At 34.2% G+C, this 14,104-nt stretch overlaps 1 protein-coding gene across 1 annotated transcript in view; it reads right to left on the bottom strand.

The window, feature by feature from the left end:
- Ent1 (Equilibrative nucleoside transporter 1) overlaps positions 1-14,104 on the bottom strand; it is an 81,806-nt gene that overhangs the window by 40,654 nt on the left and 27,048 nt on the right. Inside the window, exons 2-3 of the mRNA XM_069848163.1 lie at positions 4,660-4,847; positions 4,295-4,376 (exon numbers count right to left, since the gene is read on the bottom strand). Of these exons, the coding sequence (XP_069704264.1) occupies positions 4,295-4,376; positions 4,660-4,826 (249 nt within the window). The 5' untranslated portion in view covers positions 4,827-4,847. The remainder of the gene's footprint in view (positions 1-4,294; positions 4,377-4,659; positions 4,848-14,104) is intronic.

Here is a 14,104-nt window from a genome sequence, read left to right as displayed (position 1 = left end):
CCCAACCATTTCTATCAAATGTACACAATCATAGGTGCCATCTTTTGAAATTCTTGGGGCATGCTCATGGTCACATTACAAACTGTGCTATCTACATTTATAAACTTATAATATAATTTTATTGTGAAAATACGAAATAAATACTTCAAAACATTTATACTCACTCACATACAAAGATAGAACCTGAAAAGTGTTTCTCCTGACAGTTGTTTTACTGATGAACTCCCTGACTATTCCATCGATGTTGAGTTCCCTCATGAGATCGGAATGCACGTTCAATAATGCAATATGATTCAGCTGGTCTTGAGTCATAGTGGATCTTGTGTATGTTTTCAGCCTTCTAAGCACAGAAAATAGCAGTTCTGCAGTACAGATTCATTCATCCATTTATTCATTGTTTTCTGCCCAAGGGCAGGTCTTTCATTGCAAATCCAGCATTATCCAATCCTTCCTATTTTCTGACTTCCTCTTAGTCTCCGCATATGATCCACATATCTTAATGCCGTCTATCATCTGATATCTTCTTTTGCTCCTAATTCTTCTCCCATTCACCATTCCACCCAGTGCATCCTTCAGTAGACAGTTTCTCCTCAGCCAGTGATCCAACCAATTTCTTTTTCTCTTCCTGATCAGTTTCAGTATCATTCTTTCTTCACCCACTCTTTCCAACACAGCTTCATTTCTTATTCTGTCTGTCCTCAGTACAGATGGATAAAGGTAATGTTAAAGGTAGCTTTAATAGTTTCTGGTATCGTGTTCTTCAGAGCTATGCACTTATCATCTACCCTGCTCAAATATTGCACCACACTTTCAAAACTATTTAGTGTAACAAAGTGTTGTTTTATTACATCCTCTGAGATATCATGCAGAGTGTGTCTTTCACCATCAAAATCGTCACCATACATAGAAATAACATAACTATTATCTTCTAAGCCTAGTAAAACCATCTTAGACCAACGGACAGTTCTTGAAGCCATCTTTAATGAATGCATTATAGTTTTTGAAGACAATTTATTGTCATCACTAGAGTCCTGCGTTTGGTTACCTAAAGCCTCCAAGCAGCCAGCAACAGTGTAGATATGTATGGAGTATAGCTTGATGGCATCCAACGCTACTTATTTCAGGTCTGCTGTTCAGTAAACATACGAAAACCAAACAAAGCTAGGTGGTTGGAAATGAGTGCTACAATAGAAGAATTTGGTAGCAAGCATGTCATTAGGAAAGGGGGAAATATATTTTATCAGAAAGAAAGAAAAATGTTTAATTTTAAACATTTAAAATGTTTAGAGTCATTGCATGTAATTTGTAGAGATTCGTGAAGCACACATTCATAATTTATTATTTATATTTTTTCATTGAGTCTGCCGAGTTAGCTCTATGGTAGCACGTCTACCTCCAGACTAGCCAGGCCGGATTCGATTCCCGGTGGGGTCAGAAATTTTCTTGTAAAATTTCTACCTCGGGACTAGGAGAGATGGTGGTGCACAACTTCTAATCACTAAATTGTGCACCAATATACCTCGGTTAAATCCCAAATCTCTCTGCAGTCCATAAGAAGGGAAGGATTATGACGTCACTGTTGATGGTGATTCGTCCGTTGGATGGGGATGTTAAGCCTGGTAGCCCCCTTGGTGCTATTCGACAGGAGTAGGCTACGTGCCGGCACCAGGTTTCCTCCTTCTCTCTTCCTCACCTTCATCATCATTCTCACGCATTCCTTACACTAGACTTACACGAACAATTAACATACACTCACCTTAGTACACGACATAACTGTTCATAGATACACATCATGCATAATGTAGCCCGCCAAAGTGGTGTGCAATTTGAAAATGGGTCACAGTCCTGCCATCAATCTACAGTATGCGGAACCCAAATCACGCAAAGTGAAGTGGGTAGGCATTAAATACACATATTTTTTCATTTGTTAATTTCAAACTTTAATTAATTCTAAAGTTTTTAGATTTGTTTCACTTATTGTAAAAATCAGGGTAGACAAATTCCGAGTGCCAGGTAGCCATGACAACTAAAAATTCTATGTGGAGCCTGAATTGTTTATTGAGTTCAAATTTTTTTTAAGACTTCGATTTCTTTTATGTCACTACAACTAGTACATAATGTTAACAAAAGCAGTTGTAGGAAGAAATTCGAATGTGTTTTTTAAATTAATAATATCATTACATTTGTTATGCATCTCAAGATATTGTCCTATATTGCTTCAGAACATATATTTGCATTGCACAGATATTTAATATTGTTTAATATATTTCAGTAAATGAATGTTTGTATGTTTATTTTAGCTCGAATGGATTCCTAAAAATAAAGGGGCTGGCTATTGATTTTTTTTGTTTGTTTCGTCTGTCTCTAGTAAAATTATCTTTCATTACATATAAGCTGCCTTTAAATACGAGTATATACTTCATTATTGTGTTATTAAACTCAAGTGGTATTCCTGTTGTTTACTGGCTTATACACACAGGTAACAAATAAACAGATGTAGATACACAGTACCGTTGCATGCAGAAAGACTGTTTGGTTCACTGAAGCCCACTTTCTTTCCAGGGAATGCCCAAGTAACTGAGCATGCCCATAGTCAGCGCCTATGTACACCCATACATTTGTGTGTTAATGCTGTCAATATTAATGTGGTTACTTGTTTTTTGCCAAATGCTAATACTCAAACATATAACAAAATGTGGTGCTTCCTGAAAAAATTATGTCTCGAAATATGTGGAAAGCAGTTAATCATTTTAAAGCCTTTGTTAGATTATGAAATAGCATCATATAATGCTGCCAAAATTAATTTTCTCAGTGTTAAGATTACAGTGTAAATTTCACTTAGGACAGAGTTGGCTTAGGAAAATTAAAGAAAACAGTATATCAAACGAGGAGCTCTGAAACAAAGTATCTGAAATTCGAAAGTGGTTAAAAGCTTTTATTTTTTAGTCTTTCCTATTGTGGTACATCAGAGGTATTGGATGCTTTTGCAGAAGTAATATCAGAGGCCCCTCCTGTTAGTGAATGTTTCGAATTTTCTCATATTCTGAAAAAATTGGCTATATTGAAACATCAACTTTTTCCCATGAATTATGGGCTAAAGCACCAAAATTTTGAACTATATGAACTACAGACGCAGCAGAGTGTCACTACAATGAACTGTAACATGAATTATATAAAACATATCCATCTATCTTCATAGTCATAACTGCATTAAAATAAAACATAGACTACGTAAGAGGTGCTAAAAATTCGAGAAATAGTAACGGGAAGGACTGTAAAAAAAAAAAAAAAAAAGAAGAAGAAGCGAAATGGACAAACACATAAGGAACTATTCATCTTGAATCAGTATGAACAGCAGGCCTACACTCTGAACAAGATATCCCATATACAATAAGAACAAGATATCCCATATACAATAAGTTATTGAACATGTGATATCAAGAATAGATGAGCACAGATTTAAATTTTCATTACAGTGTTGCTGTGCAAAGAAATAAAAAATATTTGTGTTCTGAAATAAAAAAAAATAAAGTGCGATGAAATGACCGACGGCCATATTCTTTTATTATACTTTTAAGCTGTGCACAGTGTACTTCAACCTTCTGCATTTCTTAACTAGTTTCTTGAGCACATAATTTTCATTCACAAGAATTTTCTTATATATGTATTTACATGAAAGCCACTACATTAAGGCACTCCTCCCCTGTGGTGTTCCTAAGATAGGCCTGTTTCCTTTGTGATGAAAATGATCATTCAGAAATACAAGTAGTTATAGAGACAGTTGCCATTATTGTGAAAACTTCATCATAAAATGCTCAACCTGGAGGACAATGTAGATGCCTCTTCTGACCGGTTTCAAGGTTCCTACTGGAAATAAAGATTATGTTAGTGGTCCTGGAACACAGGTTCCTACCATATGTAATTTCAGAAGACAGTCCTCTATTTTTCGCTGTCTACCCTCGCAATATGGTCACCAACATTCAATTTTGAGGTTTAAAATAAAACAAGTACCTAACAAAATACTTTAAAGAAGGAAGATTATGTAATATCTCTCATTCATGGCATTAAATGTTATGGTTCTTATATACATATTAAACTTATTAGTTTTTATGGAAGATTTTTCTGTGTTTTGGGCCTCAAAACTTAATCTTTAATTTAATGCAACAAGATACGAGGGTCATTTCATAATATTGCACACTCATAAGAGATACATAAAATCTGTCACACAAAGATTTGTTAACTAATAAGCCATCGTAACTACTGAGTAAAGTTCAAATGATAAATAGAAACTCACATCGTCAGCAGTAATAAAAAAATTCCATGGAAGCAATGTTGTCATTCCCAAAAGATAAAATATTAAGTAGGCCAAGTTGTATCTGGAACGACATAATTTACAATTACAATGTACAGCCATGCTATTTTTGTTGTGATGGTTCATATGTATGAATGTCAAATGAGTTCATCAATGTCTCGTGATAAAAAGTAATCACCAAACTGCAGATGCTGAATACTTATCTAAATCCAATTCTTTATTTATAAATTATTCATTAATGAAACAGAAGCACATGTGGTCTATGTAATTATAAAGAAAACTAGTGTAGCCAACTCTTGAATGTATATTCAATACGGAATGTATTACGAAACAAAATAGTAATGTACCTATCACTTGGTTCTCGCAACTTAAAGAGTGGTTTCAAATCTTTTGTCACAACGACATGGTCATCTTGGTGATCACCACATCGATTCACTTCCAGGATGTCATCTTCAAAATCGCTTTCACTCTCACTCTGTTGGAGAAGTGGTCTGGTATTCACTGAATATTCCATTCTTCAACTTAATATGACTTACTGGAACACAAAAAAAAAATTGACATTTATAGTAGTGATACTATTTTTATTGAGTTATGCTTTCAACAGCAGAGAGTATTCAGTGTCTAAATTCAAAGTAAGTGAGAAATTACCAAAAAATGTTGCCTCGAACTCTCTATAAGGAATAGGTTCTCTTATTTGCCATAAATCTATGACATGTGACTCACAACTTTACTTCCTTCCCACAGGAAGTTATGCTAAAGATCCAATAGCCAGAATGGTAAGTGCTAGACCACCAAGGATGACAAACATTTACATAACATAAATAGCGCATCTCCACAAAATAAACATTAAACACTCACCATCTGCATTAACCCTGACCAAAATTACAAAGAAAAATTTTATGTAATATCCAGCCATCAAACCACAATACAATAACATCTTCAAGTTAACATTGTTGGGACAGCAATAGTAATAGATGTGGTGGTGGTGGTGGTGGTGGTGGTGGTGGTGGTGGTAGTAGTAGTAGTAGTAATAGTAGTAGTAGTAGTAGTAGTAGTAGTAGTAACAGTAGTAGTAGTTACTGTTACTGCTACTACTGATCATTCATTAAATATCTCAGAATTTTTCTGGAAGTAAATGTCTGTGGCAGATATCAAATCAAGTCATAGTAATTGTATGTATCTTATGGATAAATTGGATTAAGAAAACGTTCTAATAATATGACATGTAAAGCTATTTTTTTTTTAATTTCATGAATGTCTTTGTATCCATATTATTAAACATTTGGAAGAACTCTTTTTATACATTGTTTTTTTTTTTAATTTGGTAATTAGTATGATCACTTTTTATCCATTTTCCAAACATATATAATAATAATAATAATAATAATAATAATAATAATAATAATAATAATAATAATATAATTTCAGTCATGTAAAACACAAATGCAGTTCCTGTAGGAAGGATGTAAATCTTCACTTTTATGCCAGGAATCCAACTAGGGTTCACTATACTTGCAGCCAAAATGTTTCTATTTGAGTCACATGAGAGAAGAAACAAAATAAACTGACTTTCAAGACAATTCATTGCATTTCAGGATAATATTAATAAACGTTCTTTTCTCTGTGGACATTCACACTTCTCTCCTTTTGCAAAATCCACTTTCGATATAGATGTCGCGAAAGTTTACACTTACTAAAACATTGTAACATGAAAAAACACTGTACACTTGATAAAAACTACCAGCTAATAAATAAAAATGTCTTGATAAAATGAAACGTGGGAAAGAGACTTAAGATTTGCAATATATTTTTAAAAATACTAATACACTGAAACCACTGAATTATAATCTAGAAGATACTGATAAAGACCTATATGGGCGCAGAAATCCAGTTGTGAGATAAAATATATTAATATTACAAAGTTTGTCTGACACAGCACGGAATTTGTAACTAAAAATTTCAGACAATAAAAAGCTGATTTATGTTATTGTTGTTTATTCAATATTCCGAAGGAAGGTTGGAACCTCATGAGCGACACCAATAAGGCATGACTCAAAACCATAAGAAAACTAAGCCAGAAGATAATGGAGTAGAATGGTCAGTTCATTTGGGTTTTAAAATAACCATGACAGTCAGTAAGAAACATAATACATGCAATTTCAGATTAGGAGACAATATTACAATTAATGTTAAGTGAATCAATTAAAGAGTGACTTAAGCAGAAATATATCGACAAAGTGTATATCTGAATGAATAAGTTTGGGTTAGTAGATATAGTGATCTATCTGACAAGATAACGTACAATGGAAGGTTGTGTAGGACCTTCAAATTTTGCACCCTGGTACGTATTATTAGTGTAAGATGTTGTGCCCAAAAAAAAAGTTGCGGAAATAAATTGCAAGCTATTAAAACGATGTTCGAATATCGCTGTGAATCTAGTAGTTGCGGAGTCTTTTAAGTGTAGCGTGTGGCAGAGACAAGGGAGAACCAAGGCTGCAACTCAACGTTTGTAAAGGCGGAGTTAAATAGGGTCCATCATTCATTACAAACAAAATATGAAATGATTTCACGGAAATAAACAAACTCATAGTATATTAAATTGGTAAGTATGTTTAATGGTCTCATAAATTAAACCTATAACAATATATTTCACAATAAGTTCACAAAAACAATATAATGCCCACCGACACATTCGTCTTTCTTAGAACCAGTCACTATCCCTTCTTTATTTCTCTTATTCTGTTCTTTCACCTCATCTGGTTGTCTATACACACTACAGTCTTACTGAACATAAAGAGAAGAAAACTGTGAATTGTTCATGCAGTGATGAAAGCACAAATTCTTATTGCACCACGCACAGTAAATAAAACTGTTGTTGTTGCATCCTACATAATATAATATTTTTAATCCGTAATATGTTTAATGAACTCACTTTTTATGTCCAAAACCAATGATTTAAACTACTGCCGATAAGAACATATGCTTAGTGGATACAGCGTCAGCACATACAGCTGAAAACCTGGGTTCGAATCCTGGTGCTGGAGAGAATTTTTCTCCACTCCACCAATCCTTCATCATACGATAATGCAAAATTCCTGCATGGAAATATGTACTTCGGTACATTGCTATAATATGATACGCATATATAATCACTTAGTGATTTAAGACGGCGCTCATTCCATCGGATCCCGGCCACTTAGTCACTCATAATGAGTGCACCTCTGCACATAAGTGTGTTGGACATTGTGCCACTGTCACACATCTGTGACAAGTGCATGAGGGTTGGCCACTAAAGGGAAACCAAGAGGTGGAGCTTAAACTGAGAGAATTCGATCTGGCATGGAATTGGAATCCAGCGTGGCTTAGTGGATAGTGTCAGCACGTAGAGCTGAAAACCCGGGTTCGGATCCCGGTGCCAGAGAGAATTTTTCTCCGCTCCACCGATCCTTCACCTTTACCAAACTACCACTAATATTCCAAATACTATTTAGCTGTCTTACAGGTCGATTTCGAAAAAAAAAAATTCACAGAAAATTTGTTATAAATGCGACCTTTCAGTGCACAAAATTTGAAGGTCCTTTCCAACCTTCCAGTGTTGAACATTTTCTTGTGTGTATTCTGTGAAAGGATTCAAAACAAAATTCAATGATAGTGTCCTGAATCATTCTGGATGTATTTCAGCTCTACTGACTTGAAACTGTGCTCAATAAAGTTTGTGAAGCGAGGAGCACTGAACTGAAAGTGAATAAAAATTAAGGCTAGTTCACAATAAACCAGGAACAGAAACAACAACGAAAATGAGAACGAAAATAATGTTAAAATAAATATATTTAGATGTGAGTATTCACAATAGTTACTTGTGAATGCTCACATTTAAATACATTTATTTTAACAATATTTCCGTTCTTGTTTTCGTTTCCATTCCCGGTTTATTATGGACCAGCCTTTACAGGGACAGATGAAACTCATGGTGGTGTAGATATCAAGAATGTAAATTACTGTATCTCTGACAAATTTAATTAAATTTAAATTATTATATGTTCAAAAGACTCAAACATCCAGCAGCTAAATAAGTCCATTTCATGTGTATTTAATCACAATATTTTTAAGTCATCTTCAGAATGATCAGCTTATCTTCTTGGCAAATGGTTCGATATTCAGTGCATGATCGATCAGGCTTACATGAGTCATCCGTGCAGTGTTGCTCACTACTTCCTTTCCTTCCATACATCCTCCTGCACGAACCAACATTTTAAAATTATATGTTATTGTTTACTGTACATCTTTAAACATCCGTTAACATTTGCCTTCTACCTGGGAGTGTAGTATTTTTTTTTTCTTCATTTCATTTATTGTAATCCAGTATCTTAGTTTAATTATGTTTAGCCAACATGAAATACCACTACACCTATGTGTGCATTTTTTTCTTGACTTCTGCAGAAATAAAGGAAGTAAATAGGCTATATCGCTATTACTAATTCTGTTGTTCATAAAAAATCAAAACAAGTTATATTTCTCTCATATTAATAGTTATACCGTGTGTTCATTTCAAAACTTTCCATGCTGAATAATTTTAGTTTTTGGGGGGGACAAGAGTTTGAGGAAAAACACGTCAATTTGGTTTTGAGGGAGAAGTTTAGAATAATTACTACTACTGATTGAATTTTCTGTTCTATCCTTCACCTCTACCCCACTTCTGAATTTCAAATCGCATCCCCTATCTTCAGATACATAATTTTAAAGGAGATGGTAAACCCTATATGTCTACAAAAAAAAATAAATAGGTAAATAAATAAAATAAAATAAAATAATAATTCAGTTCATTTGTTTCTGAGATAGAGTCAGAAACATGTAACTTAATGAATTATTATTAAAGTTTAATTGATATTAGACCATAGTATCAAGGTACTGTGCTATTACTGTGTGTATCAGAAAACAAATCTGTTGTTTGTCTGGTATGACTGGAGTTCCTGTTGTCGTGAAATTGTCTGGCGAGGTTTTTATTTATTAAGTTTATTTACATACTCTGTTATTACAGTTTCCGAATTTATTTTTTTCGACAAAATGAATAATGTTTTGTGGTATATCTCTGTTTCTGGTGTTGGTATCTTTCATGATGTCACTTCCGTAGAAGTTCCATAATCATACTCATTGTTGTTGTTGTGTGGCAACTGGCTGTTGTTTGTGTGATATTTGTTCATCGCATTTCAGAATGAAGGCCGTATGAATATCAAAGATGAAAAACGTTTATGCCAGGCACAGACCTGCGTTTTTTTCATTGCTACTTCACCATAAGCTTCTTCAAATATTCTTAATGTATCTGAAGGAGATTTGTCCTCTATAACCCACATTCTGAAATGCGATGAACGAATATCACACTAACAACAGCCAGCTGCCATACAATAATAATGACTATGATCATGAAACTTCTACGGAAGTCACATCATGAAGGAGCCAACACTAGAAACAGAAATATACCACATAACATTATTCATTTCGGTGGAAAAAATAATATCTTTCGGAAACTTTTTGAACTGTGTAGTATAGGTCTATATGCTTTAACATCTTAGGTCATATCGCATGTGTGAGCTCTTGGGTACCAGTATTTATCAGTAGGCCATGAACTATTGTGATTCTGTTTCAATTGTTATTTGTTATAAATGGCTTGTATTCATTTTTAACCAATTTAATTTTGAAGCTTTGGACTGATATAAATACGACATTTAAAGTTTAAATGATATTAGACTGTATCTATGAAGATACTGTGCTATTACTGTGTGTATTAAATAAAACGAAAAACAGTTTTGTAATAATGGTTTACAGTTTAGAAGAGAGAACAGACATCATTATTTACAATATTGTGAAATGTTACGCTTTTAGGACAGCTCGAGTTTTTAACGAAAAATGCCCGAGTAAAAATGTAAGACATTGGTACATAATCGATTTGGTGCAAAAATGTTTGAAAACTAGGGGATGAGATAATTGAGCCTATTTCCATTGAAGAAAACTTGACTGGCCAACTGAATATACAACTTCTAGAGGACGTGATAGATCCACTCATTACCCAATCACTAGAAAACCAGGTCACTGGAGATGGAAATGTGATGCTTAATGTGAAAAAACTACATTTACAACAAGATGGAACCCCTCTGCATAATGCAGTTCCTGTGAGATAGTAGTGGATTGAAAGTTTTCCAAGGAGATTGATTGGAAGAAGAGGTGCTCAAGAATGGCCAACATGATCGTCGGATTTAATGCCACTTGATTTTTTTCCCTGAGGTTATTTAAAAACTCAAGTTTACAAAATGCCGCCAGAAGACATGCATGAACTTAGAGCTAGGATAACTCGAGAATGCAGAGAGATTCCCCCTAGAAACATTTAGAAAAATGCAGCAAGAATTCGAAAATAGACTTTATTTATTGAATAACAAAGTACATTTTGAACCTTAGATAACATAATGCACAATATCCCTGTAATCACATTATTGTTATTAATTAAATGATACTTTTCTGGCCCTCTCTCAGAAATGCTTGGACCAAATAGTTTTTTTTTATCATCCCCCTTAAAATTATGTATATGAAGATAGGGGTTGCAATTGGAAATTCAAAAGCGGAAATAGGCTGAAGGGGTGGAACAAAACTTCAATCAGCAATTGTTTTGAACTCCCCCCTCGAAAAGTAAATCAAAGTTTTTCTGCTCAAAATCATGTCGCCTGCATATCGAAAATTATTTAAGGTGGGAAGTTTTGAAATGAACACACTAACAAATGATCACACAGGCACACAGAGATTAGGTTATTAAGTCGAAAAAAGAAACACTTATATTGTACAGAAAATTAAGAAGTGTAATTTTTTAGCTGCTCATGAATATGATAGTTTTATATGAATTGGACCCTCAGAACTATACTGTCATAACTCCCAAAACACTGTTTTGAGAAAATCAAGTTTAAAGATTTGAAACACACTTCAAAATTCAGGGTTTTAAGATAAACATCAGTTTTTTTGTACACAGATTCATATTTCAATGGGGCATCTAGAGGTGGAAATGTTAAGCTTTAATCTAAATAAATAAGCGTGCAATAAGCAATTAACTATAGTTACGACAGTTTATCTGTTGGTATATTCCGAAAATGAAGAATTCATTCAATACTGTAGCAAATGAACAGGACCAAGTGGAGACACGTTAGAGTTATAAGAAAGTGTTATTACAGTGACACTAGTTAGAATTTAGTTATCCTAAGCTTGAATACAGTAACAAACAATATCAAATAAAACGAATTAATAGTACCGGTATCGTGAAAGATTCACCGACTGTGCTATATCACAAGAGAAATTAGTTCAACGAATAGAATACAAAGAAATTGGTACACTTAATTATAGTTACATTGAACAAAAGCCTACTTAATGTTACCTCTGATTGAGATTCTGGGTGATATGTTACATCTATTATCAGACAGTACATGTATGTGTCAGAGGAAGAACAATCTGAAGTCTGATTAGTGTAATATGTTACTAGTCAGCAATGTATGCAATGAGGGGAAAGGGACTGGCTATACTACCCCATTATTTCCTGGCTTAGTTGGCTCATGAGTGATGCCTTATTAGTATCACGAGGTTCAAACCAGTCTTCGGACTGCTGACTAAAGAACAAACAAACTAAATGTAGCTACATTTTTCATCAAAGCGCACACTGCTCATTCTCAACTGAATCACTTTTCTCACTGGAAATATTACATCCTTTACACAAGCTTTGCAGTGATTTATAAAAAACATGGTACACTCTAATCTGTATTACATTTCCATTACAAAATGATATAAGGTCTTTCTTCTTTTCAACCAATATACTCGTACATGGTTTGGTTGTGTAGAACTGTAGACAGCAGTAAGTGTGAGGATTCCAGTTGACGTTCTTCCCTTTGACGGCACCTAATACGAATGCAACTGAACTCCTCAGGTTCAAAATCTTCCTTGTAGAATACAGTACAGTATACTTCCGCCCCTTTTCAATTTTCAACTCTAATTTCATTCCATGTGACTGATTCACTCTTATCATTCACTGTATAGTTGCTACACATTTCCCTAATTTTCTGAAATCATGAAATTCATTGCAGTCCGTCCCTCTCACCAGATACGGTGCCTCTGTTTACTTGGAACATCGTATGATTCCACTCCACTGTGTAGATACATATACTAGACCACTCTTTAAAGCTCTCTTCTTTTGTTCTTCTATACAGGAATGCATAGAATAACCAACTTCTTGTGTAGACTCTACAATTTGTTAAATATGCTTGTGTGATGGATTGTAGATTCTGATTGGTATCTACTACATAAAGATATCTTGTTGCCAGGAATTTGTTCTTGCTCTGTGCCAGACAATATCACTGTAGGCCTAAAATACAATATCCTGAAGTATGTGGGAACGTCTGTGAGTTGGTTCAATTTCCTTTATGGTATTTATAAGCAATGTGCGCTGTTGAGCTGTATCATCCAGTTCCCAAATGTTCTTTGTGACGACAAGTTTTCAGTATCAATATTCATCCAATGCTGGTTTGAGTTAAAGGTTCAAACATTCCATTCTTCCGCATTTTCTGTTATACTAATGTAACAATGACTGGATGAAATGTCACGTATTAACGATCCCCTGCTTGGAAATACACGTTTACAATCTCGACAGGACACTGCTCTATCTATTTCACTGAATTCAGAATCGCAAACAAACACACACAACTTTTTGGTGAGGAAATGAATACAAGAGTGAAATCGAACAGCTGTAAGTCAACCGTACCTACAGTGAAACTGTTTTCAATGCTAACAGAAAAACTGTCGTAACTCAAGTTACTACAGTCAAAGTTATAAATGTTCAACAGGAAGACTGTCATAATGGAGTTACGACAGTTTATCAGTATGTACCTTACAAATTCACGAAAACTAAAAACTGTTGTTTGTGTCATAACAATGACACAGCATGGATTAGAGTTACGACATTTTATCTGTTTGATAGAAGATGAAAAGGTAGTTTTTAATATGCATTTATCTCAAAATTCAATTTTTGGGAGTTATGACAGTACAGTTCTGAGGCTGCGATATAAGAAATTTAACTGTAGATTAATTTATGACTGTAAATGACTGCTTCCTTGGTGTAAGAACCAAGAGGTCCCAGGATTGATTCCTGGCTATCTTCAAAATTTTTTAAGATATAGGGTCTGGAATGTAGTGTTCACTCAACCCCATGATCGGAAAATTGGGGAGCCAAGATAGTGCGTAAAACTGAGATGAAAAAGCTATTAATGGCATTCACCAGATGGCAGGTGCTTGGCTCAGCCATGCCCCTCGTGTGGCTGTTGAGCCATGGGCTTTAACTATCACTCTAAATATGTTACAATTTTAACTGTCTCTCTCCTTGTGCATTGTGTGTGTTTATTTTTTACATCATAATTCAATCCTTTTTATTTATAGGAAGAACACACAATTCCTTTTATTTATACGAAGCATACAGAAGTTCTAAGTTTAAAATTTCAATTTCGGCATTTGTACAGAAACCAAGTTTTCATCACTCCTAACACCATAAAAATGGTGTTTGGTATACTAGTACTACTGTTGTGACTTGTAGCACAGTATTTATCCTAAACTATTGGATACATTTTAATCTTAGAGTTAATTTGTGTGGAAAATATTCATATAAAATATAGCTAATTTTACTTACTAATCATAATACATAAGTGAACATCTCAGGAATCTTCTATGCCACATCAATAAATTTAAGAATGCAGTTATATTGTCAGACTCCAAAGC

Source organism: Periplaneta americana, chromosome 15 (assembly GCF_040183065.1).
Source record: "Periplaneta americana isolate PAMFEO1 chromosome 15, P.americana_PAMFEO1_priV1, whole genome shotgun sequence".
Classification (NCBI taxonomy): Eukaryota; Metazoa; Arthropoda; class Insecta; order Blattodea; family Blattidae; genus Periplaneta; species Periplaneta americana.
The sequence above is the reverse complement of the archived record's forward strand: the minus strand, read 5'-3'. Positions and strand labels throughout refer to the sequence as shown.